Source organism: Talpa europaea, assembly GCF_964194135.1.
Source record: "Talpa europaea genome assembly, chromosome: 10".
In the NCBI taxonomy this organism is placed as follows: domain Eukaryota; kingdom Metazoa; phylum Chordata; class Mammalia; order Eulipotyphla; family Talpidae; genus Talpa; species Talpa europaea.
The window spans coordinates 7,093,983-7,118,201 of NC_140077.1; the positions used below are offsets into that span (position 1 = coordinate 7,093,983).

A 24,219-nucleotide genomic window follows, 5' to 3' on the forward strand; every position below is an offset into this window, starting at 1 on the left:
TTCACCAGTTAGGCAGACCCCATCTGGCCCAGCTGTGACCTTGAAGAACAAGAACAAAGTGACAGGAACCATTGAAGAACCAACTTAATTGAAAGCAAGGAAATTAACAAAAATTTGAGAAGAGATTATATCAGATATAGAGAAACTTCTCGTGACCTGGATTGAAGGCTAGACATGGAAGCACATCTGGATGACAATCGTGACCAATGCATAAAGCTTGTACACTCTGATGTTCACAAGGTAACAAAATTGCCCAATGACACATTTCTCAAGAAGTAGCCCCATCCTTAAGCAATCATGATTGTCACAAACAATGGTCAGACCAGATTTAACAATAGGATTGTGATTCACAGCCTTTGCTGCAATTGACCAGAAAGGTCAGCACTTGGTCAATGAAGGCCCTTGCCTGTTTGTTGCCCTCCCCACCCCCCCTTCACTTTTTTTTTTTAAAGATTTATTTATGCATACAAGAACTGGAGTACAGGCCAGAGATGTGGAGGGTGAGAGGATTCACCAGAGACAGAGTGGGAAACAGAACAGGCAGACTGACTGAAATATACTGCTGTGGGGAAGCAGCGGGCGAGACAGGAAAGGTCTGCTGCACCATGGGGGTTGTTCCCTGGCCGGCAGAGGATCGAACTCGTGCTGCAGAGGCTGCGGATTGCTTCACAGTGCGGTGCTTAACTGCTTGCACCACCAGGGAGGCCCACCCTTCTTCACTCTTTAGATCACTGGGAGAGTAAAGAAATTCTTCCTCCCTTTTTTGTTTTTTGTTTTGTGGGACCCTCGCCAGCGGCCAGGGAACAAACCTGCGCTGCAGAGGCTGCGGGCAGCCTCGCAGCCCAGTGCTCAACTGCTGCACCACCAGGGAAGGCCCTCTTCCTCCCTTTTGTATTCCAAGAAAGGGTTAACAGCTAAGGACCACTTTGCTCTTGCACATTCCAACATAAGACCTACCTTCCTCAACATAAGACCCCCTTCCTCAATGACTCACTTGTTTTAAGAGACCTCAATATTATTATGGTGAAAAAATGATTATTTAGAGTCTGCCAGCTGAACTCAATTTAGAGGACCCTAATTTTGTTGGTAACATCTGAAGTATCAGTCTGGAGCCAGTGGAACATGAGCCTTCTTCTCTCCATCAGGTCTGAGGGAGGTGCGGACCTTGGCTGTATCAATGTCATAGGGCTTGTTCTGAGCCTGTTTGATCTGGTGCTTATTGGCCTTGACATCCAAAGAGAACTTAAGAGTGCTTTTGTCTTCTCTGTCATAGGTGATTGGGTGGTCAGGGGGAACTTGGTGGTGGTTTACTGATACAGCTTGTTTCTGTTTGTTATGCTCCCATCCCATTTCTGACACCAACTTCTGAATTACTTAGAATAATGCTAGCAGTTGTGACAAAGAGACTTCAGAAAGCAAAATTCACATAAAAATCCTGTCTGTCTTGGTCTTCCCTGGTGGTGCAAGGGTTAAAGTCTCAGAGTTACGAACCTATCAACAGCCACTGCAACATGAGTTCTATCCCTAGTCCGGGAGCTGACCCACATGACACAGCAGACCTCTCCCGTCTCGCCCATGCTCCCCTCAGCAGTGTATTTCAGTAGATCCACCTATTCTTTTTTTTTTTTTTTTTTAAAGATTTATTTATTTATGCACACAAGAGCTGGGGTACAGGCCAGAGATGGGGAGGGGGGAAGAGGATTCACCAAAGACAGAGCAGGGAACAGAACATCAGACTAACTGAAACACACTGCTGAGGGGAGCAGTGGGTGAGACATGAGAGGTCTGCTGCGCCATGTAAGTTAGCTCCCTGGCCAGGGATCGAACTCATGCTGCAGTGGCTGCGGACAGCTTCATAGGTTGCGTCTTAACCCTCTGAGCCAGCAGGGAGGTCCTGGAGGATAGGTATTTTGCTCTTTTTGATCTTCTTTGTCATTATCACATATATGTAGCCTTCTCATCCCCCTAGTTTTCTAATAAAATTAAATTAAACCATTCATTAGGTTGATAGTCAAATTTTAACATTATAATGATTTTTCCAACTCTCTTAACAGCTAAGTTGTGAAATGAATTGTGATTATTTTAATGTTTCAATATAAGTTTTGATTTTCTTAGTTTTAAGGCTTGGAGCAGTTTTCCTCACACTTTTTGCCTAACTCTTGTTCATCTTTCAAGGTCTAGTATAAATGACACATTTCAAGAAAAGCCCTGAAGCTTCCTCCTTACTCCCCCTACAAAGCTCTCTCCCTTACTGGAATACATGAAGCTGCTATTTCTCTAGAAAATTTCACTTCTCTTTGCCTGACTCCTATCATGGTTGTAAATGAACAATTGCTTAGTAATAAGTCTCCTATTATACTGTCCATGAAAGCAAGGATGGTATGTCCTTCCTCCACCACAGGCAGGATTACTTAATGTTCTCCTTAAAAACAGATTGGGGGTGGGGGGTGAGTGTGGTTACTTACAGTGGGGAAAATAATCTTGTCCTAGAGATGTACCCTCCCCAACCCTCCTCTGGCCTTGTACATTTCGTAACTACTTAGTAGTATCAAAATGTCTCAAGTAGTGTCAATGGGTGTGAAATTATTCACATTATCAAATAATTACCTTTTAGAAGGAGCACTGTGCTCTTCTGCAGTTGCTTGTAAACCACTAAATGCAGAGGTACAGACCAAGCTGAGCTGTTGAGTCACCGCTGAACCTGAATCAAGCTGCAATTTAAATAAAAATATCTGAGACTGTCATGATTTAAAACAGATAGTTTCTTGTCGAACATTTAATTTGCATTTTACTGGCCACGAAGCTCACATATGGAATTTTTACATTCCATCCCGGGGCCTTGGCAACTGCTTTTGCAGAGTGAGTGAATGAATGAACGAACGAAGTGATGGTCATGCCCTGGACTTGAAACCCAGTTTGCTCACCTCACCATAACGCACTAGAGCAAATGTGCAATCCGGTGTGCTAACTAACAGGTTCCCAGGGAGAAATACAAACCAACCTCGTTAGCCCTCAGGCCCGTTTGGGCTGAGTTCAGCTCTTCTGCAGATTATCCAGATCCCCCTTCCGGGAACTCGCCCTATTTTCGGCGGGGACTGGGGTTTTCTCAGGTACAGTCTAGGCCTGGGGGAGTCGGGCTGTCTCTTTACTGAACTGGGATATTTTCCAAATTTCCTAGCAAAAGGCGGCCGCAGAGTGGGTCTTGTGTGCGTGCCGAGGCCGCCACGTTCATGTTGAGGCCATGGGGGTGCACACGGCCTCGGGGCCCTCAGCTCGGCGCCCCGTGAAGGTCAGCAGGGGGCTGAGGCAGGGCAGGGCCGTGTTGAGCGCCGGCCCGCCCGCCAGGAACAGGCCCTGAAGGGAGCTGGGGCGCCCCCGGGGCTCCCCCATCTACAGGGCGCCTCGGCCCGGAGGGCCTGGGCCAGAGCCCGAGAGAAGCTGCCACCAGCACTGAAGGCACAAGGGGCAGGGGGGCTGCCCTGAGGCGCCCGGGACGCCCCCCGGGGCTGGCCGCGGCCCGGGCCCGGGCCCCGGACGCGAACACGCGGGGTTCCGGGCGCGGCCCCTTCGCGCGCCGCCCGCCCCGTGCCCGTCTCCAAGATGGCGGCCGGCCCGCCCCGCCCGCCGCGCCCGCCGCCCGCCCCGCCCCGTCTCCCCCGCCGGGGCCGCGCCGCGCGCTCCCGCCGCCCCTCCCCGCGCGAGCTCCACCCAGGTCGCCGGCAGCGCGGTCGGCGGCGCCTGTTTCCCGCCATTGTGCGAAGTGGAGGCTGGGGGCCCGCACGCGCCGCCGGCCGGTCGCCCGCAGCTCCTCGGCGGCCGCCGCCGCGCCGCGCTGCCCTGAGGCGCGGGAGGCCGGGCGGGCCGCGGCTCGCCCTGCGTGGGAGGGCGCGGGCGAGCAGCCGCGGAGCCCCGAGGAGCGGCGGCGGCGCTGGACGCCGGGCCGCGCCGGCCCCGGGCCGCCGGCGAGATGCCCTGCGGGGAGGACTGGCTCAGCCACCCGCTCGGGATCGTGCAGGGCTTCTTCGGTGAGTGGCGGCGCCCCGGGCGGGCGGGCGGGCGGGCGGCCGATCGCACCCGCCCCGGGCCCGCCGCGCGGCCCCCGCGGGCCCCGCCGCCGGGCGCCGGGACCCCGACCCCGGGCCGCGCCGCCCGGGCCGGGCCGCGGCGTCTCCGCCCGCCGGAGGGCGGCCCGGGACGCGGCGCCGCGCCGGACCTGGGGCTCCGCTCGGGGCTCCCGGGGCCCCGCGCCCCGGGGCGGCCCACGCCGGGCGGCCGCGGCCCGGGGAGGCGGCGGGGGCGGGCGGGGGCGCCCCCCGGGGAGCCGGCCGGGGCGCTCAAAACTTCCGGGGTGCGGGGCGCGCCGCGCGGCCGCCCCGCAGAAGTTGGCTCAACTCCTGGCGGCGCGCACCCCCGAGGCGCCGGCGTCGGGGCGGCGCGGGCTCGGCCGGACCCCGGCGCGCGGCTGCCGGAGGCGCCGGCCGGGAAGGCGCGGACCCGCCTGGGCCCGGCCCGGCCGTCGCGGCCCGGCCCGCCCGGCTCCTTCGGGACTTGGGCGTGGTGGGGGCCCACCCCCCCCCCCGGGTCGCCGCGTCGCCCCCAGCCCCTGACTGGCGGTAACCGAGGGGGGGACAGGCGCCTCAGCGCCCCTGCAGCCTGGTGGGGCCGGATCGCGGACGCCTCGGCGGTAACCCGGCCTCCCAGACCCGGGGCGAAGACGCCTGTCCCGTCGGAGGGACTCGGGAGCGCTGCTCCAGCGGCTCTTCATTCATTTACCCTCCTCTGGTCGAGCTTGTCTAGTTACCTCGTTTCCCAAGTTATAGCTGGAGGCAGTAAATCAGGAGAAGGCCTGCGTGGGCATGAGGTGGTCCTCCGTGAACACTGCCAACCAGACAAGGAGGAAATTTAGACTATGTTTTAAAGGAGGAAAGAAATCACTAAGTACTTAGCAAGAGTGCCTTGAGGAAGGTGTAGATATCCCCGCACTGCATCCTGCTATTTGAGGTTCAGAGTGACTCTTGGCACCTGTCATTGGGACCCAGAATAGGACCCCAAATGTCAAGATTAAAGTGCACCGTTGGTTTAGGAGGTTGCAGGTGTATCGAGACTTCATAGGGGAGATTCTTTGAAAGTTACAAGTGTGGTGCTTAAAGGATGAAGTTCCAGCTACTGATGCTTAGAAAGTTCAGATTTGGGTAATGCAGAAAATCAGAACATTTAGTTGGGAGGAATACCCCACACCCTAAAAAAAATCCTCAAATAAGGTGATTTTTTTTGACAACGATTTAAGTGTGTTTGTGTTAGTTTGTCTTCTGAGTGCATGCTCTTAAGAGGCATATTTCATCATAGCACAGAAAGGGTTTAATTTGGATATAAAGTTCTGGTTTTACGGTATTTTATAAGTTTGGTGGATTCTTATGGGGACTTGGACCCTGTTGATGTCTTTCTCCCCACGTTGCCTTATTCCCTTGTAAGGAGTGTCTTGACATAGAGATAAGTGGTGTCTTACAGTCATAATGTTTTTGCAAAAGCTATTCTGAAGTATATATTTTTGCTGTGTTTTGCTATTGTGAATATTTGAATACCTTTAACATAACAGCAGTACAGGTTTTTTTGGTGAGAAGTGAGGTTAAACTTGGTGATGCTTTTTGGTTTTGTAGGAAATTATTTTAAATGAATTTTACCCCAGATGGAATAACAGGGGTCTGTTGTGGTTTCTGTGGCCCTTCTTGACTCAACCCTGCTTAGCTCTCCAACCTCATCTTCACTGCCTTCCCTCATACTGAACCCACTTTCTGTGTTTCGGTGGTGAATCTTGTCCTTAGGCCTTCTGCATCAGCTGTTGTATTTGACTGGTCCCCTCTCCCCATCCTACTTGCAGTTTCTAGCTGACGCTTACTCTCCCTTTGAAGCCTAAGTTAGATATCCCCTGCTCCATAATTACTACTGGAAATTATCCTGTGTTGCACGTTGTTGAAATCACTTGTTTCTTGGATTCCTTTGCTTTTGACTCTGAGAATTCAGAGCCCGTGTGCTGTATTCACCATTGTATATATCCTTGTTGCCTATAATATGCCTTGCACTTTGAAAGTGCTCCGTAAAAATTTGTTGAACAGAGACTGATTTATCAATCAAAAATGCTGTAAATTCGAATTGTTACTGTGATCACAAATCTCAAAGTTGGCACAGTCCTAGTGGACCTTTCTATTTATATTCAGAGAATGTGATCATATCAAGTACAAGTTACTTTCCTTTTTTTAAAAAAATATTTATTTATTTATGCATGCAAGAGCTGGGGTACAGGCCAGAGATGCGAGGAGTGAGAGGATTCACCAGAGACAGAGTGGGAAACAGAACGGGCAGATCCACTGAAATACACTGCAGTGGTGGGGTCAGGAGAGGTTGGCTTTGCCCCCCTGCCGGCTGGGGATGGAACTCGTGCTGCAGAGGCTGTGGATTGCTTCATCTTGTGGTGCTTAATCCCTTGCGCCACCAGGGAGGCCCACAAGTTACTTTCACATGCAAATATTGATTCAGATAAGAATCTTTGAAATTCTGAGAGTGGCCAGTCAACTACATGAATCATAACTCATCTTTGTGGACCAACCTGCATTTTAAACTTGTGTCTGCCATATTACAGTGCTGCATGTGCACATTTTTTCCTGTAAGCCTTCCTAAAGTGCCTTTAACGTTTCAGTTGCAGTTTCTAAAAGATTTTGTATGCAGGATATTGAGGTCCAGAAGCTTAAGATTTGGGAATCTCTCTAAGGGATTTAAGCTTAATGCTAATGATTTGGGCTGCACTGTGATTGTTCATTTAGTGACCCACGTCAGCTTGCTTCCCTTAAACAAAGGCAGGAATCTTAGAATTTAAAAAGTTCTGTATACCTTTTTTTTTTTTTTAATTTAAAAAAGGAATTTTTCTTTACTTGAATTAATAATTGCTGTTAATTTCAGAAATCAATTCTGATTTCCTTTACTGTTTTCTCTTTAGTTTGTTGGATCAAGGTCCTTATTTTGGGTACTTTGGTTGTCTAACAGAACTAGAATTTGACTAACTCATGTGAAAAAGAGCAGTGGTGTATGGCGGAGAGCAGGGAGGAGGAGTATTTTTATCTCTGTTTCAGGGAATTAAAGCAATATAGTTCACTAAAAGTCAGTCTGCTGTTTTGTTATCACCATGAGTCTAAATGGACAATTCATCCCTTTATTGTCTTTACCCAGCCTGGATCTCTTCTACCACCCTGCCCTTAGTAGAGCACTGAACAAAAGTTAATTTGTTAAAAGGCTGTAGAACCCAAAGGCAGGGATGGCATCCCAAGAGGCGAGCTGCATGCAGTCAGGAACTGGAAAGCTAGCAGCAATCCCATTTTCTACCTATGCTGTAATCATCTTTGCAGTCTTTCTCTTGCAGTCTCTGCAGAACTTAACCTTTACTCCACAGGTCCCAAATTAACTTGTTCTCGGTTTCAACCCATCCTAGCTCCCATCTTTATCTTCATGAACCCCAGTACTGGGCATAGAGAATCTGGTCAGGTCATAGTTACGTAGTCCTGACTATTGAGGGTATGCTTGTCACAGAGGTGCCTTGCTGTGCCAGATATGCCCTCCCCCCACCCAGTCTTGTGCAAGTTGGCTACATGGTCACGCATTCTTTGATGGATTTCACCTGCTCATTCAGGTAAAGCATCTCAAAGAAATCACACAAGTGGGAGTCATTTTTTTTTTTTTTTCAGTGACCAGCCAGTTTGTGCAGTTGCAGTAGTGACTGGCATTTTTTTCCATGTGTCCCTTGCATTCACTTCATTCTCTCTGTGATCCCACACTGGTTTCTTGAGCTCTTGAAGGAAGACTTGGCCTCCTCTTGGGTCCTGCAGCTTTACCACTTTCTTGCTACTTGATAGCCAGGGTATTTGGCTACCTGAACGGGTCATTTTGTAATACCTCCCTTCTTTTTACTACAGAATTACTTTCAGTAATAAATATGTAGTGAAGCTCATAGCTTTTCCCTCTACCCCGTCATTAGAGAATTTTTGTTATTGTTGAGTTCCACTGTGTTGATGTCATTTCGCGTAGGTATGTGTACCACACTTCACATTTCAATAATTTTATATTAATGAACTAATTATTTGTGTTAGTAACTTCCCAGGTTTCCATAGAACAAAAAAGCTGAGCTGTTTACTCAGTACTTATAGCTACCTAATAGTTTGAATTTTGGTCTTTTGGTTATAGTTTGACAGAATATTTTATATATGATCTGTGAGTTTCATGAAACTGAGACCTGCAAAAGATAAAAGCAGGACTACGACCAAATCATACCACTGAATGTTCTCAATTCATTCTTTAGTTTTACAACAAATAATAGTTTAAGAAGAATGCATTTCAATATTAAAAATATTATTCAGATTTGGTAAAGTATTTCATGTGTGAATGAACATTTACACCTACTACACCTCTCATTTCAGTTTCACTAAGTGCAGGCACAAAAAAGAACTCCAAGTTGTCCCATAGAAGGCAGAAGTGACTCAAGTTTTGTTTCTTTATTTTTACAGTCACTGTGATTGTTTATTTTAAATCTTTTGTATACACCAGGGACACTAAGAGTATTGAGAAGGATTCTAAGGATTGTGGTGTACTGTAAGCAAGTTTGTATGTTTACGGACCGTTTAAGAAATTTACTGCCCCAACAAATGCATGTAGTTAAGTCTGCATTGGAGCCAACTGTGTGAGAATTCTCTGAATTAACTTCATGCAGAATGCAATAAGTAGTAAAAATGTGCTGATTTGGCACTCCCACATGTATTATTAAAATTTCACAGTAACTACGATTCTTTAGGATTTAGACCAACAAAGGATTTTTTTCATCCATGGCATTGTTTAGAATTGGCACTGCATGGTGATGATAAAAGAAGGCTGAGTTCTAATTGTTTTTATTTTTTTTAAAGGATTTATTTATTTATGCATACAAGAGCTGGGGTGCAGGCCAGAGATGCCGGGGGTGGGGTGAGCAGATTCACCAGAGACAGAGTGGGGAGCAGAACAGGCAGATGTACTGAAACACACTGCTGAGGGGAGCGGCGGGAGAGACAGGAGAGGTCTGCTGTGCCATGTGGGTCACCTCCCTGGCCGGGGATCGAACTCACGCTGCAGTGGCTGTGGATAGTTTCATAGTGCTGCGTCTTAAGCCCTTGCACCATAAAACAGGGAGGCCCGGTTTTATTATTTTTTAAAATACATTAATTTTTTTTTCCCAGAGAAGAACTGGGGTGTAGGCCAGAGGTGTGGGGGTGAAAGGATTCACCAGTGACAGAGTGGGGAGCAAAACAGGTAGATTTACTGAAATGCAGTAGGTGAGGCAGGAGAGGTCTTCTGTAGCATATGTGGGTTCGCTCCCTGGCTGGGGGTTGAACTCAGGTCATAGAGGTGCTAGAGTGCTGAGACGGAACCTCTACGCCACCAGGGAGGCCCTGGTTTTATGGTTTTATTATTTTAAAATTCTCCAAGGAATTTATCTCCTTGTTGCCAGGACTTATGGTAGAATTACTACTTGAGTTCAGTCAGTGCTGGGCTCTTCCTGACAGTGTGTGATCATGTCACATTGTTTTCTGCTCTATTTTATCATCTATGAAATGGGAATAAGAGAACCAGTCACTTAGGTCTGTTGTGAGGAGCAAATCAGATAAAGCAAGTCAAGGGCTTTGAAAAGTGTCTGGTACAGTTTAAGAGTTCATTAAGTGTTAGCTACTACTCTACTTTGTTATATTTATAATTTACAACCATTATTCTGAATAAATATTTTACCTCCATTTGAGCCACTCTTACTTTTTCCCCGCCCTGGTTTTGGAAGACTTTATTTTTTAGAGGTGTTTTAGCTTCATGGCAAAATTGAGTGGAAGTCCTCCCTTAATGTAGTAGATAGATTCTTGGAAACTGCAGCTTTAAGCAAAACCAATTTTATCATAGGCTAATTGATAGCAAGAAGAGTTTTAAGTTCTTCCTGCATATTTTGGGTTACAGAGATATCACCAAACTTCCAAATAAAGAGCCAGAGCACTTCTAATACTCAACAATCATTTATATTCACTCATTCATTTTTCCAGCTTGATTATTCTGGTTCATAGTCTTTCATGGCCAGAGTCTCTGCTGACATCTCTGACTGGATAGGACACCCTTCATCACAGGGCACTCTCAGGCACATCCACGCTCACTCTGCCTAGCCAGTCAGCCTCAGCGCACAGAAAAAACCCATGCAGGGGCCACCCCGGTGGCGCAGCGCTGTGAGGCTGTGTGCAGCCTCTGCAGTGCGGGTTCAATTCCCGGCTGGCCAGGGAGATTCCCACATGGTGCGGCAGACCTCTCCTGTTGCTCCCGCTGCTCCCCTCAGCAGTGTACTTCAGTCATCTGCCTGTTCTGCTCCCCGCTCTGGCTCTAGTGAATCCTCTCGACCTCCCGCCCCTCTGGCCTATATCCCAGCTCTTGTATAAAAATAAACAAATCTTTAAAAAGCAATCTTTAAAAAAAACCATGCAAACATAGGGACAATGTGCAAACTCCACACAGTGGTCCCTGCAGGAATCTTGTTGACTTTTCAACATCTGCTATACAGAGACTGCCCACATACTCCCAGCCCCTGCTCATGCATCGCTCACCCTCATTATGAACATTGCCCACCAGAATGGTACATTTTGTTAAACTTGATAAATCTACTAGGATGTTTGGACCAGTATGACAGGAGCTATAATACTGTCATTAAATTCTTTTGCTTTCAGGATAGTATTTCAAGAAGAAAACTCAAATGGTTTCTCTTACATCTAGTTTATTATCAAGCTGTAGTTCATAGTTTTCCCATAGTAAAATAGTTCTTGGACTTTATCAGACACTTAATTATCCCTTGAAAGGGTCATGTTTTTCTTTCCCTCTAATCTTTTGATGTGGTAGATTACACTAATAGATTTTCTCATCATCTATTCTAACAGTGGAATGATATGGCTTGAACATGATTTATTTTTTAATACTCCAGTTCATCTGTTAACAGTTTATATGGGATTTTTACCTTATCTGTTGTGAAATTTGCCTGAAACTATAAACATTTTCTGGATTTGGAAATCATGGGGCTGGAAGGAACAATTTGCTGTTCATTTTTTCTTGTCCAGGTTTTTGAAAATGTGATGTAAGTAAAAATTCAGTTTGCCAATCTTGTGCCAATTTGGTAGTTTACATTCTTTCAGAAATTTATCTGTTTGAATAAAATTTCAAATTCATTAGTTTCCAGTTCTTGATACTTTACATAGTCTTTACTATTTCAGTTATTTTTTTCCTTCATTTTATGCTTTGTGTATAGCCGCTTGTTTTTATTTATTTGTATGATTTTATTCTTTCTTTTTTTCTTGGAACAGCCTTTCCAGAAAATTTGTCTCTCTTAATATTAGTAAGTTGTGGTATTATTTTGTTCTGTTTCGTTGATGTGTGTGGGACAGTCACCAAGGTAAACCACACCTCAGTCATAAAACAAATTAACTATTTAGAACAACTGAAAAATACAGTGACAATACCAAGTCACTGGCAAGAATCCTAGTGAGAATGCACAATTATATGGCCACTCTGGAAAACAGGCAGAATCTTTTTTTTTTTTTTAAACATTTTTTTTTATTTTTATTTTTTATAGAGACATGTTTTTATTTATTTATTTGTTTGTTTGTTTGTTTGTTTTGTTTATACATGCACTGGGTACAGTCAGAAGCACTGGAGGGTGAGAGAATTCACCAGAGCCAGAGCGGGGAGCAGAGCAGGCAGAAGGACCGAAGTACACTGCTGAGGGGAGCAGTGGGCGGCAGGAGAGGTCTGCGCGCCATGTGGGACCCTCCTCCGGTGGCTGGGGAGCAGCTGGGGATTGAACCGGTGGGCAGCTTCACAACCCAGCGCTCAACCGCTGTACCACCGGGGAGGCCCAACAGGCAAAATCTTAAGGTTCATCATACATTTACCATACACCCAACTGTCCTATTCCTGTATTTTTACCCTAGAGAAATAAAAGGTTATCTTCATCTAAAAACCTATACACGAATGCTTGTCATTCTATTTATAGCTGTCAACACATAGAATCTAAACACTATTCAGTGGGTGAATAGAGAGAGAAATTACGGTTCAGCTAGCTAATAGAATATTGCTCAACAATAAAAAAGACATTTGATGTCAAAAAGCAAGATAGAGATTAGGAGAAAACATTTTCCTATATATACTTGACAAAAATCTTGCTTCTAGAATACTCTGATGTAAAACAAATTTAATTTTTAGAACTGGGCAAAATTGTGAGTAGGTATGTCACAAAGTGATTTATTTGAGTGAGCAAATCAACATGATGAGGTGTACAGCACCATTAAGTCTTTAGTGCCTGGTGAGGCCATAGCACGAGACCACTGCAAACCCACTGTGGTAACTGCAGCTAAAAGAGATTGGCAAGACTAAGTATTGGTGGTGGAGCAGCTAGAATCTTCATAACACCATTGATGAAAGTGTAAAGAGTTTGTGTATTGTTCCTTCCTGTGAGCCCTTAAACTCAAATTCAAATGGTAGGAATTCGTGGGAAATGCAATAGAAGTTGTGTGTGTGTGCTAAGCTTAGGACTGTTGTTGGTTGCAAATGACTCAACTCAATCCTGCTTAAACCCAGAAGGATAAATGTGCTGTCTCAGGTAGCTACTCGTGAGAGGGCTAGTGTCAGGCTCAGTGACAGGTAGATGTTTAAACTGCTTAGGAGTCTGCCTCTTCACTCTGCTTTCCACTGGGCTGGCTTAGTTTCCAGACAGTCCTTTGTTGCATGTTAATTCTAAATCACTTCCCAGTCACTCTTAGACCTTGCTGCATCCCCCATCATGTGGCACACTCATGTTTCTTACATGGATGCAGTCACGGTGGTCATGTTGCTGTGATGGTCTTTGCTCTGTACGTCTTTAAACATCCATTTGACTGGAAGAAAAAATACCCATTCTTTTTTCTTTTTTAGTGTAGTCATCACTGGCATGCATCCACTGGAGCAGTGCGTATCAGAACCACCTACAAACCACCTACAGTTTGTGTTTTGGGCCTCCCCGGTGGCGCAGCAGTTGAGCGCTGGGTTGCAAAGCTGCCCGCGGCCTCTGTGGTGCCGGTTCGATCCCCGGCTGTTCCCCGGCCACCGGAGGAGGGTCCCACATGGTGCGCAGACCTCTCCTGCCGCCCGCTGCTCCCCTCAGCAGTGTACTTCAGTCCTTCTGCCTGCTCTGCTCCCCGCTCTGACTCTGGTGAATTCTCTCACCCTCCCGCGCTTCTGACTGTACCCAGTGCATGTATAAACAAACAAACAAACAAATAAATAAATAAAACATGCCTCTATTAAAAAAAGAAAGAAAAAAAATACTATAAAAAAAAAAAAATAAAATGTTTTAGATGTTACCTTCTGGAGTTTCTGATTCACCAGGTCTGGGATGGGCTGAAGAATTTGCATCTTTAACAACTACTCCCTACTGGCTAGGGAAGCATGCTGTGAGGGCCAGGTTACTAGATATAACCCTCAGTGACTGCAGAATCACTGGAGTTTTTCCCATTCACTCCTTTTTATTTCAGTCTTTGCTCAGTTAAGTAAATGTATTTGGAAGCCCTGCCAAAGCGTGGTATTGCCCTTGCCAGGACACGCTTGTGAAGTAGTCTGACTGGGAACTCACAGCTGCCGTCTAATCTTAAGGAAACAGACAAGCCCCGAATGAAGAATGTTCTATTTTTTCTCCCAAGAACCTGTTTTCTTTTTAAATATCTGTTTCATAAAAGATCAAGAAAAACTGGGAATTGCTGTAGAATTAGGGAGGCCGAAGAGATGATGTCATCTGGGCCCCTGGGCTGGGTCCCAACCGAAGGGAAGGACAGTCTTGGGTCAGGTGACAAATTGAAATGTGGATGGCAGATAAGATAGGAAAGTAGCTGTTCCTTTCGAGTTTCCTGAGCATGGCAACAGTACCGTGATTATAGAAGATAATCTTAGGAAACACATTGAAGTATTTGAAGGTAAAAATAGGTTGTATGTATAAACATAATCTAGAGGCTCTGAAAACATACGAGAGCAAATGATAACGCAGAGGGGCAAGAAGGCTCGTGTTCCTTGTATCCATGTGACTGTTTTGAACGTTTGAAATTGTTCCCAAATAAGTTTAATAAAAAAAAAAAATAACATCCTCTCCTCTTCATTTTAGGGTAGTTGCAAAGGATTTTTTAAAAATTATGCTAAGATGTTTTCAAAAAGCAGCGCAGTGTGCTGGTGTGCATGCTGCTTTCTCCAGGTTCTCAGCACCGCTGTTAGCTCCTGAGAGTCAGCAGGAGGTTGTGTGGCCCTGATGTGCAACCCCCAACACCCCTGAACTGCAACCCCCAGCACTCCCTGAGCATCTCCTGAAACATGACTCACCTGAATGGAGCCTGGTAATACGTCATTGTGCCTTAACCTTTGAAAAATATTTTTTTCTTTCAGCCCAAAATGGAGTTAATCCTGACTGGGAGAAGAAAGTAATCGAATATTTTAAGGAAAAGCTGAAGGAAAATAATGCTCCTAAGTGGGTAAGCTTACAGCTGTGCGGGGGACGAGGGCTGGGCAGATTTCAGTATAGTAGTAATCCACATAGAATTTAAAAATATATACATTATTGTGTACTGCCTTCTGCTTTAAGTGCATCTTTATTAAAAAATTTTAGGGTATTGCATCTTCAATTCAAGCAATAAAGCGCATCTATATTAGTGCCTCTAGGTGGCAGTAACTGACCATGTTACTTCCTAAGACAAGGTCAGTGTGAGAGCTTTGATTATCATTATTACCTTCATTTTTGAAAATTGGTATGTTTTAAGAGAACTCAACAAAGTAAATGTCTTCCTGCTAATTGGAAAGTGTTCTTTTTGTTATGTCTTATGTTAGAGTCAAATGTCATAATATAGACATGCAAAGACTCAGAAAATACTTCTGTTGGGCAGCTACGTTATGTTGACTGTGAGATCATTTGTTCCGTAATGGAGCTTGACTTTGTGTAGAGATTGCAGTTTGGGTCTGGATCTGTAGGCATCCACTTGGTCTGTCAGTCTCTGTATGTATGTGAACTTCATGCTTTATAGACAGAATGTTTTGTTGACTTCATTATATTCTTTTAAGGTGCCATCGTTGAATGAAGTTCCCCTCCATTATTTGAAACCTAACAGTTTTGTGAAGTTTCGTTGCATGATTCAGGATATGTTTGATCCTGAGTTTTATATGGGAGTTTATGAAACGGTTAACCGAAACACAAAAGCACGGGTAATGTATTACTGGTTTTCACACGAAAATTTCTGCTTATAATTAATTATTCATTTTGTCCTTGCATTGCGTATGGTACTTTGCTTCTGATGTACTGACAGAATACTGTTTTCCCCTTTTTTTCTGGGCCATAGGTTCTTCATTTTGGAAAGTACAGAGATATAGCTGAGTGTGGGGTATGTATCATTAACATATATAAATCAATTTTTAATAAATTTTTCTAAACAGGGATTTGTTTCTTTGATTTTAAATTATTTATCTTATGAGTAAATAAATTCTAAGAAGTCCTGTGAAATGTTTTCTTTCTCTACCTTTTTTGATCTTCTAAAAAAATCTCTTAAAACGAAACATTGTAAACGACAAAACGAATTCGCCCCCTTCCCTGTTTAAAAGAATATGGATTACAGTAACTTTAAGATGAAAGTGGAAGATTAGCACTTAATTATATTAATTAAATCTGATTAAATCTGTCCTTTTCCTGAGAGAAAAAAATATTTTTAATAAACATACTTTATTTGATAAAAGTAAGTAATAGAAACTCCCTTACCTATAAAACAATGGGAGAAGGGAGCATGGAGAAAGAATCCTGATAAAATTATAGTTGTGAAAGGGACAGTTTTGCAGTAGAAACTACTAGAAGAGCAGTTCCAGAGCAACCACACTATATCTGCATTTTAACTATTGCTTTTCTGACAGTAGAGAGGAACTATATGTATAATTAGATTTAGTTTTATTCAGACATCTGCTCAGTATACCTGATACTGTAATGGGGAAAGTTTAATTTTTTTCTAGCTTAATAGTAAAAAAAAGATTACCAGCATGTCAAAATAAGTGTACTAACCAAAAATGTTGCTCAGATTTTTGCTTTCATGTGGTTCTCTGGAAACACAGGTGGTAATTGTTAATTTTAAGGACATAAACAAGCATCACAGGTAGAGACCAGACAGGTATTTATATAAGGCCTCGGTAGAAAGGTGGGAAGTGGGTGGAATTACCTCCATTTTGACACTAGTTCTCTGCTTTGCGGATCCAGAATCTTCATTTTGAAAGGTTATCTGGACTTTTAACATTCTAGCTTCTGACTACTGTTTACCCAAACCTTAAGACATTACCTTAAGACTAATACTAGCTTGTTAACACACAGTAAATATTCCTTACTGAACAAGGTTCAATGTGCCAATCTGGAGAGAATAACCCAAATTTGGAAGGTTGCTGAAAAGATTATATTAAATAGAAATGTAGCTTTCTATGTGATTACTTAGCGTAATGGGCTCGTGAAAGATTTGTATAATCTCACATATAATGACCCCACTTAGGGAATCCTCGATAGTATTTGGCTGATAAAGTAATGCACATTTCTTTCTAGTATGTAATAATGCAGTCTCTTTCTAGTATGTAATAATGCAATATAGCTTAGTCATGTCAGCACCTGGATATAGGGAAATAAAATAGTAACTGTTCATTTGTGACACTGCCATAGTGTGCAGTATTGCTATAGCATCCTAAGTACAATAACAAGAAAAGGGGACTTATACATTTTATCTCAGGTTCAAATTATTTGTCTCTTGGTCTTCCCCCCCCCCCAGAATGCAAAATACATTTTATTTACTTAAAATTTTGAGGTTTTTTTTTTTTATGTCATAAAAGTAATCTATTAAAGTGATTTTTCAGTGTAATATTTTGGGTCCTATCTCTTAGAAATGTGTATATTTGAGGTAGAAAATATGCCTTTTCTAGGAAATAATATCTGACTTTTAAATCTCATCTCAGAGATACCTCATGAAAATCTCCATTAGGCTGATTGTGATAGTTTCCTCATAAAGAGATAGTGGGATATTACCATGTGCTTTTTGACTTTAAAAAAGTGAATGTGTCATTTATTAAAAAGGGTTTAATTTTGCAACCTAAGGTGTTGTATATTAGGGACTGGAGGGAAGATAGTATATTGATTACTGCATGTGAAATGATTTTGTGTCAGTTTTCTTTTAAAAAGTGATAGTTTGGATTTAACAGTTGCTTATTAAGTTACCTCAGCATGAAATACTTACTGTGTCTTTATAATTAACATGAACATCTAGTTGCTATTTTAAACTTTTATGTTTCATTTTTCTAAATAAAATTTTAAAAATGTTTTTTGTGTACATTACAGCCTCAACAAGAAGTTGATTTAAATTCTCCACAAACTACCACTTTGGAAAGACAGACTTTCTATTGTGTTCCAGTGCCTGGGGAATCAGTGTGGGTAAAAGAAATATCCTTTTTTTGAACATTCTTGTCTATAAATCATCATGGTTTCTGGTGATTTTATTAATTGAAAAGACTACCATTCAAATGAGTTTTTTTTTTTAATAAACCTTATTGATTTACTTTTGGTTTACAATACTATATATGATTTGGGGGTTCAGCTCTATACCTTGATATTAGATTTTGAGTTTTCAAAAACTTAGATTAGCTGAGGGGGGGAGGTAAAGGCCTGTTTCTTACTATAGAGCCTGGCTTTGTTTAAATAAAATGTGCTTCATTTGACCTAAGTAACTATCACTGAGGAATGATAAAATTATGGAACATTCCTGTTAAAAATATTGAAGTTCATTTGTTTTTTTTTTTTTAAAGATTTATTTATTTTATGCATACAAGAGCCAGGGTACAGGCCAGAGATACAGGGAGGGGGTGAGAGGATTCACCAGAGGCACAGTGCGAAACAGAACAGGCAGACTGACTGAAATACACTTCTGAGGGGAGCAGCCAGCGAGACAGGTCTGCTGCACCATGTGGGCCACTCCCTGCCCAGCTGGGGATTGAACTCCTGCTGCAGAGGCTGTGGATTACTTCATAGTGTGGTGCTCAACCCCTTGCGCCACCAGGGAGGCCCTGAAGTATATTTAAAGGCACTAAAAGAGAAAACTGATTAAGTAAAAAGTTGCTTTCAAACTAGAACTCATTCTAACTTTTTTTTTTTAAAGATTGATTTATTTATGCATACAAGAACTGGAATACAGACCAGAGGTGTGTGTGGGGGAGAGAGGAATCACCAGAGAAAGAGTGGGGAACTGAACAGGTGGATCAGATGAAATACACTGCTGAGGGGAACTGCGGCCGAGACAGGAGAGGTCTGCTGTGCCATGTGGGGTAGCTCCCTGGCCAGGGATCAAACTCATGTTGCAGTAGCTTCCGATAGTTTCATAGTGCTGAGACTTAACCCTTTGCGCTACCAGGGAGGCCCCACAAATGTTTATTTCTTGAAGATTTTAATAACTTCTGTTTGTGGTGTTCTGACATTTCCAATAACATGTCTGTATATTGTTATTATGACCAAAACAAGAAGCTCGGCTTTTTTTGCCTTTCTTTTTTTAAAAGATTTATTTTGACAGGCGCCTCCCTGGTGGCGCAAGGGGTAGCATGCAGCCTGTGAGGCTGTCCACAGCCTCTGCAGCACGAGTTCGATCCCGGGGCCGGCCAGTTGAGCAGCAGCCCACATGGTGCAGCAGACCTCTCCTGACTTGCCCGCTGCTCCCCTCAGCAGTGCATTTCAGTCAGTCTGCCTGTTCTGTTCCTCACTCTGTCTCTGGTGAATCCTCTGACCCCCCACACCTCTGGCCTGTGCCTCAGTTCTCGTATGCCTAGATAAATAAATCTTGAAAAAAAAAAAGATTTATTTTGACAGGAGAGGTCTGCTGTGCCATATGAGGTAGCTTCCTGGCTGGGGATTATACTCATGCTGCAGTGGCTGGTGAGAGCTTAATAGTTAAAGCTGAGACTTTAACCCCAGCACCACCAGGGAGGCCCAAGAAGTTCAGCATTTTTAAAATGCATTTTATTTAGCCAAATTGCCAAACTAGTAACCTATTACTAGTCACACAATTGGCATAACTTAAGATATTCCTCAGTTCCCAAAGACTTTTCTTAACCTTTCTTTTAACGCCTACGTTAATGCAAACCAAGCTCGAGTCAGCCCTTCAACATCCTACACTCCCAGCCGCCACAAAAGGAGTTATGAAGATGATGAAGATATGGACCTACAGCCAAATAAGCAGAAAGATCAGCACGCAGGCTCGCGACAAGCAGGTAGCGTGTGCCAACAGGGCTCCGGTAGGCGGCTGCTCTCTTGCAGTACGTGCATTCTCAGAATTACTTGTGTAATAGAATAATTCTAAGTTAGCAGCTGGCAATGGTTTAGCAACCTTGCTTTCAAGTTTATTAGAATTATAGGCAGGTTGTGTGCGTTTCCAGTACTCTGGTCAGATTGTACTTTGTAATTGAGCATTTGGGCCAGCCTCAATAATTGAGAACAACTGTCAGGTTTTGTTTTGTTTTAATTTTATATATTTTTTACATCATTTTTCATTTTTGCACAATGTATGCATTTTCATCTTGGTTATGGTCTCCAACTGTCGGTTTTTAAAGGTGCTTAGTTGAAAAAAGTCTTCTCTTTTTTTTTTTTTTTTTTAATAGAGGCATGCTTTATTTTTTATTTGTTTGCTGGTTTGTTTTGTTTATACATGCACTGGGTACAGTCAGAAGCGCGGGAGGGAGGGTGAGAGAATTCACCAGAGCCAGAGCGGGGAGCAGAGCAGGCAGAAGGACCGAAGTACACTGCTGAGGGGAGCAGCGGGCGGCAGGAGAGGTCTGCGCGCCATGTGGGACCCTCCTCCGGTGGCCGGGGAGCAGCCGGGGATTGAACCGGCGCCGCAGAGGCGGCGCGCAGTTTCGCAACCCAGCGCTCAACCGCTGCGCCACTGGGGAGGCCCCGTCTTCTCTTTCTTTACATTTTGTTTCAGCTCTTAAGTAAATGGAAGCATAAAGCTTTACCTTAAAAATGACCTTTATTTATATCTGAAAACATATCCTTTATTATTTTCTTTTTGGAGGAGTGGTGGTATTATTTAATTTAGTGAGACTGACAACGTTTCTTTCTAACTTAAGCAAATCACCCTCGGCATAGCATAGTCACAGTTCTGTTTGTTACATGCTTGTAGTGATTTGTTGATATTTCTTGAAGCATGCTAAAAATACAGTTAATTCTGATTAAAATAAGCAAATCAAGAGGTGCCATTTTCTACTGCATGAGAAAATTTCAGCTTGGCCTTTATCGTTACTGATTATACCAGTCACGGTTTTCCTGAGTAGTGGACGTCTTCATGATCCCAAGTACATTAGTGTCTTTCTCTTTTTATGCCCTCTCTTCCCTTTGGCACCTTTAACCATAGGGCAGGTTTGAGACGGGAGGGAGGAAAAGCATGCTAGTCTCGTTGCTTCACTTAACCACATGTTACTCTGCTTTCCAAGTTCTTCTCATGTTCCTTAATGCTAAAACATGTGTTTTGAAAATTGAAATGTTTTATGGAAATATATGTGTAAATTTGATAATATTCTTTTTAAAATATATTAAAATCAATGGTATTCATAAGAAGCGGTGTGACTCATAATAATAAATGATTGTAATAATATCACAATCCAGCACACATGGTCATTCTCATCACTTAAGCAGGTGATACGCCTTCTTGTTTCCTGCCCCTTTTGTGCCAGTGTCATACTGCAGGGTTTTCATACATTTGAGTGCATTATTTTTATAAAATTTAACTTACCTGTTGGATTTTAGGCAATCTTTCTGACTGTACATTTAAGCTTTTTTTTGAGACATGCCAGTTCGCCTGCAGTTGTAAGAAATGCTAAAAAGGTCCTGCATTCCCTCAATCCAGTTTTCCCCAGTGGCAACATCTTGCGTATTTATAGTAGAAGATCATCCCGGAAATGGATATTGATACACCCATCGACAGTATTCACATTTTACACAGTACATATGTGTGTGTACTGTCTGTGTAGTTTTTTTTTTTTTTTTTTATAGAGGCATGCTTCATTTATTTGTTTGCTGGTTTGTTTGTTTGTTTTGTTTATACATGCACTGGGTACAGTCAGAAGCACGGGAGGGTGAGAGAATTCACCAGAGCCAGAGCGGGGAGCAGAGCAGGCAGAAGGACCGAAGTACACTGCTGAGGGGAGCAGCGGGCGGCAGGAGAGGTCTGCACGCCATGTGGGACCCTTCTCTGGTGGCTGGGGAGCAGCCGGGGATCGAACCGGCGCCGCAGAGGCCGCGGGCAGCTTCGCAACCCAGCGCTCAACCGCTGCGCCACCGGGGAGGCCCTGTCTGTGTAGTTTTATCACGTGAAGATTCGGGTCACCACAGACAAGAGGCAGAGCAGTTCATTACCACTCTCACGTTGTTGTAATCATGCCCACCACTAGCTTTCCCTCCCCCAAGGCCCTCACCCCTGGCAAGCACTGATCTCTGTCTCTAATTTTGCTGTTTCAAATAAAATCATACCGCATATACGCTTTGTCAATTACCTTTTCTCATTGAACAAAATTCCCTGGAGATGTGTCTGAGTTGGTGCATGTATGAATAGTTTATTGTTTTTTACTGCTAAGAAGCATTCTGTGGCGTGGTAGGCTATATTTTGATTTTAATTATCAGCTCTAAACTGTGCCTATTTCAGGGCTAGAGGCTATCTTTTATTTATCTTTGTTTCCCCAACAACTAATCTGATTCCTGGTAGCTAGTGGATGTTAATATTTGCTAATGAATTTACTACTATAAATAAAATCCTAATAAGTAGAAAACAGTATGCTCTACCAGAATTGTTTTGTTTTCAATAGACCCTGTATTCCTGAAGTCAAGAATGACAAAGTGACCATATTAAATTCTAACTTTTGAAAGTACTTACACAAGATTGGGGGGGGGGTGGAAATTTGGAGGGAAGTGGTGAAATTTTCAGATCTTTATGAAATTTCCTTTCTTTTTAAAGGTCAGATAGAGAGGGCTTGATTAGTATACATTATTTCCTTAAGAGCTGTAGTAACTTGAGGTTTGCAAGCTCAGAAGCATCATTTATATCAAACTTGAAAGGTCTTACAGGAATATTCCTAGGAGGCCTGAGCCTTGACAAGGTGCCATGCTGTCCTTTGAATTTAGGGAGTGTTGGTGGCCTGCAGTGGTGTGGAGAGCCAAAGCGTTTGGAAACTGAAGCTTCTACTGGGCAGCAGCTAAACTCCCTGAACCTCTCGTCTCCTTTTGATCTGAATTTCCCACTGCCAGGAGAGAAGGGCCCCGCATGCCTTGTGAAGGTAATGAAACCTTTTATAGATCTGACGTTGACATAGAAATGTTAATGTGCCTGAATGTTAAAATGGGAAAATCTTAGCATTTGTGTCATTTTTCTCTTCCTGCTGTAACAACTCACCACAAAATCATTCGGCTAAAACAACAAAAATTGATTTTCTTAAAGACTTCAGGTCAGAAGTCTGATATAGATCTCACCGGGCAAAATCTTGTGGAGCTGCGTTCCTGTCTGCAGGCGGGAGAGGGGCATCTGTTTCCATGCCCTTTCCTAGAGGCTGCCCACCTTCCTCGATGTGTGACCTCCTCCTCCGTCCTCAAAGACAGCAGCACTGCATCTCTGTCACGCAGCTAGGAAAGACTCCCCAATTTTAAGCACCCTTGTGATTAGTTCGAACCTGCCCAGACAACCCAGGATAATTTCCCTCGTTGAGGTTCTTAATTTACGTGTCTGCTTTACATAATTGGCACAGATTCCAGGGTAGGGCCATCTTTGGGGACTGACCCTTCTGTCTCCCTCAGCATTCTTAGAGAATGTTCAAACACAAGTGAGACAACATTTTAGTGTCCACTTTCCGATGTCATTTCTAACTCCCTAATACCTACTTCATTTTTACCATCCTTCCTTTTCTTGTCAAAATCCATTTCTCACTTCTGTTTAAAATAACATAGCAATAGAAGGAAAAAAATGTTAATACTTTGTCCTTCTGTCTTGCTTATTCTGGCGTTTTAATCCTAAGAAATTAGCGAGTGATGTAAGTTTCTGACAAAATCATTGAGAAATTCCATTTTTATTTGTTCTGGTTTTACCTTAATGGCACTTCAGCTATCCAGCATGAAAAGCAGAATTCCCACATTTTTCCTGCTGTGCTTCTGTTGTCTCACTCATAGGAGGCTTTGACATTTACTAAAGCCCGGCATGGCCAACAACTTTGAAAATTTGTTGTTTTATTATGAAAGACCGCCTGTCCCTGTAAGCTTTGTGTTAATCCTCTTGATGGTGTGTAGTATGTGAGTAAGTCCCAAGCTGTTAATTCTGGCTTTTCTCCCCTTTCTCTTGGTGTGGTTAATAGATTTTGAGCTAATGGATGTTTCTAGTGTTGATTATCATCCGTTAGGTTAACCCTTTCTTTGAAGTAGTGTGGTGTGTTGAGAACAGCACTGGTCCGGGACTCAGGAGTCCTGTATTTTAGTTGTTGACTTATTTTCTACCCAGTAGAATGACTTCAGGTAAGTACCTCACCTGTCTTGGTTTCAGTTTATGAAATAAAATAATTTGCTTTGCTATGCATTTCCTGCTCAAAAATTCTAAGATAATGATTATTACATTAAAATCAACACACTATTATCGTGCTTTCGGTGTTTTTTAGTGCTAACACTGATTTCATGTGGTTTCTCGTTAGGTCTATGAAGACTGGGATTGTTTCAAGGTGAACGATGTCCTTGAGTTGTACGGCGTGCTCTCTGTGGATCCTGTCCTCAGCATCCTCAACAGTGAGGAAAGGTGCTCTCCTCAGTAACGCTCTTTCTCCATCCTTCTGATTTGCTCTTTTGATATAATTTCAAACTTTCAGAAGAGTTAGAGAATTGTTCTAAGGAACTTCCATTCCCCCAGATTTACCAGTTAGTAACATTTATGCCACTTTATCATTCACTTGTGCTCTCATATCAAAAACACATTTTTTATACTTATTTTTCTGAAGCACTTGAGAGCAAACTGCATATACCATTCCCTTGAAATTTGAATCCATGTTTCCTAAGAACAAGGGCGTTTTCATATGTAATTATACAGCTGTCAGAAT

General features: G+C 43.4%; 1 protein-coding gene across 2 annotated transcripts in view; it reads left to right on the forward strand.

Moving 5' to 3' along the window:
• Window positions 1-3,967: 3,967 nt before the first annotated feature.
• Window positions 3,968-24,219, forward strand: part of MCMBP (minichromosome maintenance complex binding protein) — a gene marked incomplete at both ends in the record, with an annotated part of 30,483 nt that continues 10,231 nt past the window's right edge. For both annotated transcript variants that reach the window (XM_084244632.1, XM_084244633.1), the window contains 8 exons: window positions 3,968-4,025; window positions 14,494-14,579; window positions 15,163-15,303; window positions 15,438-15,479; window positions 17,453-17,545; window positions 19,191-19,368; window positions 22,274-22,425; window positions 23,821-23,921. In XM_084244632.1, the coding sequence (XP_084100758.1) occupies window positions 3,968-4,025; window positions 14,494-14,579; window positions 15,163-15,303; window positions 15,438-15,479; window positions 17,453-17,545; window positions 19,191-19,368; window positions 22,274-22,425; window positions 23,821-23,921 (851 nt within the window). The remainder of the gene's footprint in view (window positions 4,026-14,493; window positions 14,580-15,162; window positions 15,304-15,437; window positions 15,480-17,452; window positions 17,546-19,190; window positions 19,369-22,273; window positions 22,426-23,820; window positions 23,922-24,219) is intronic.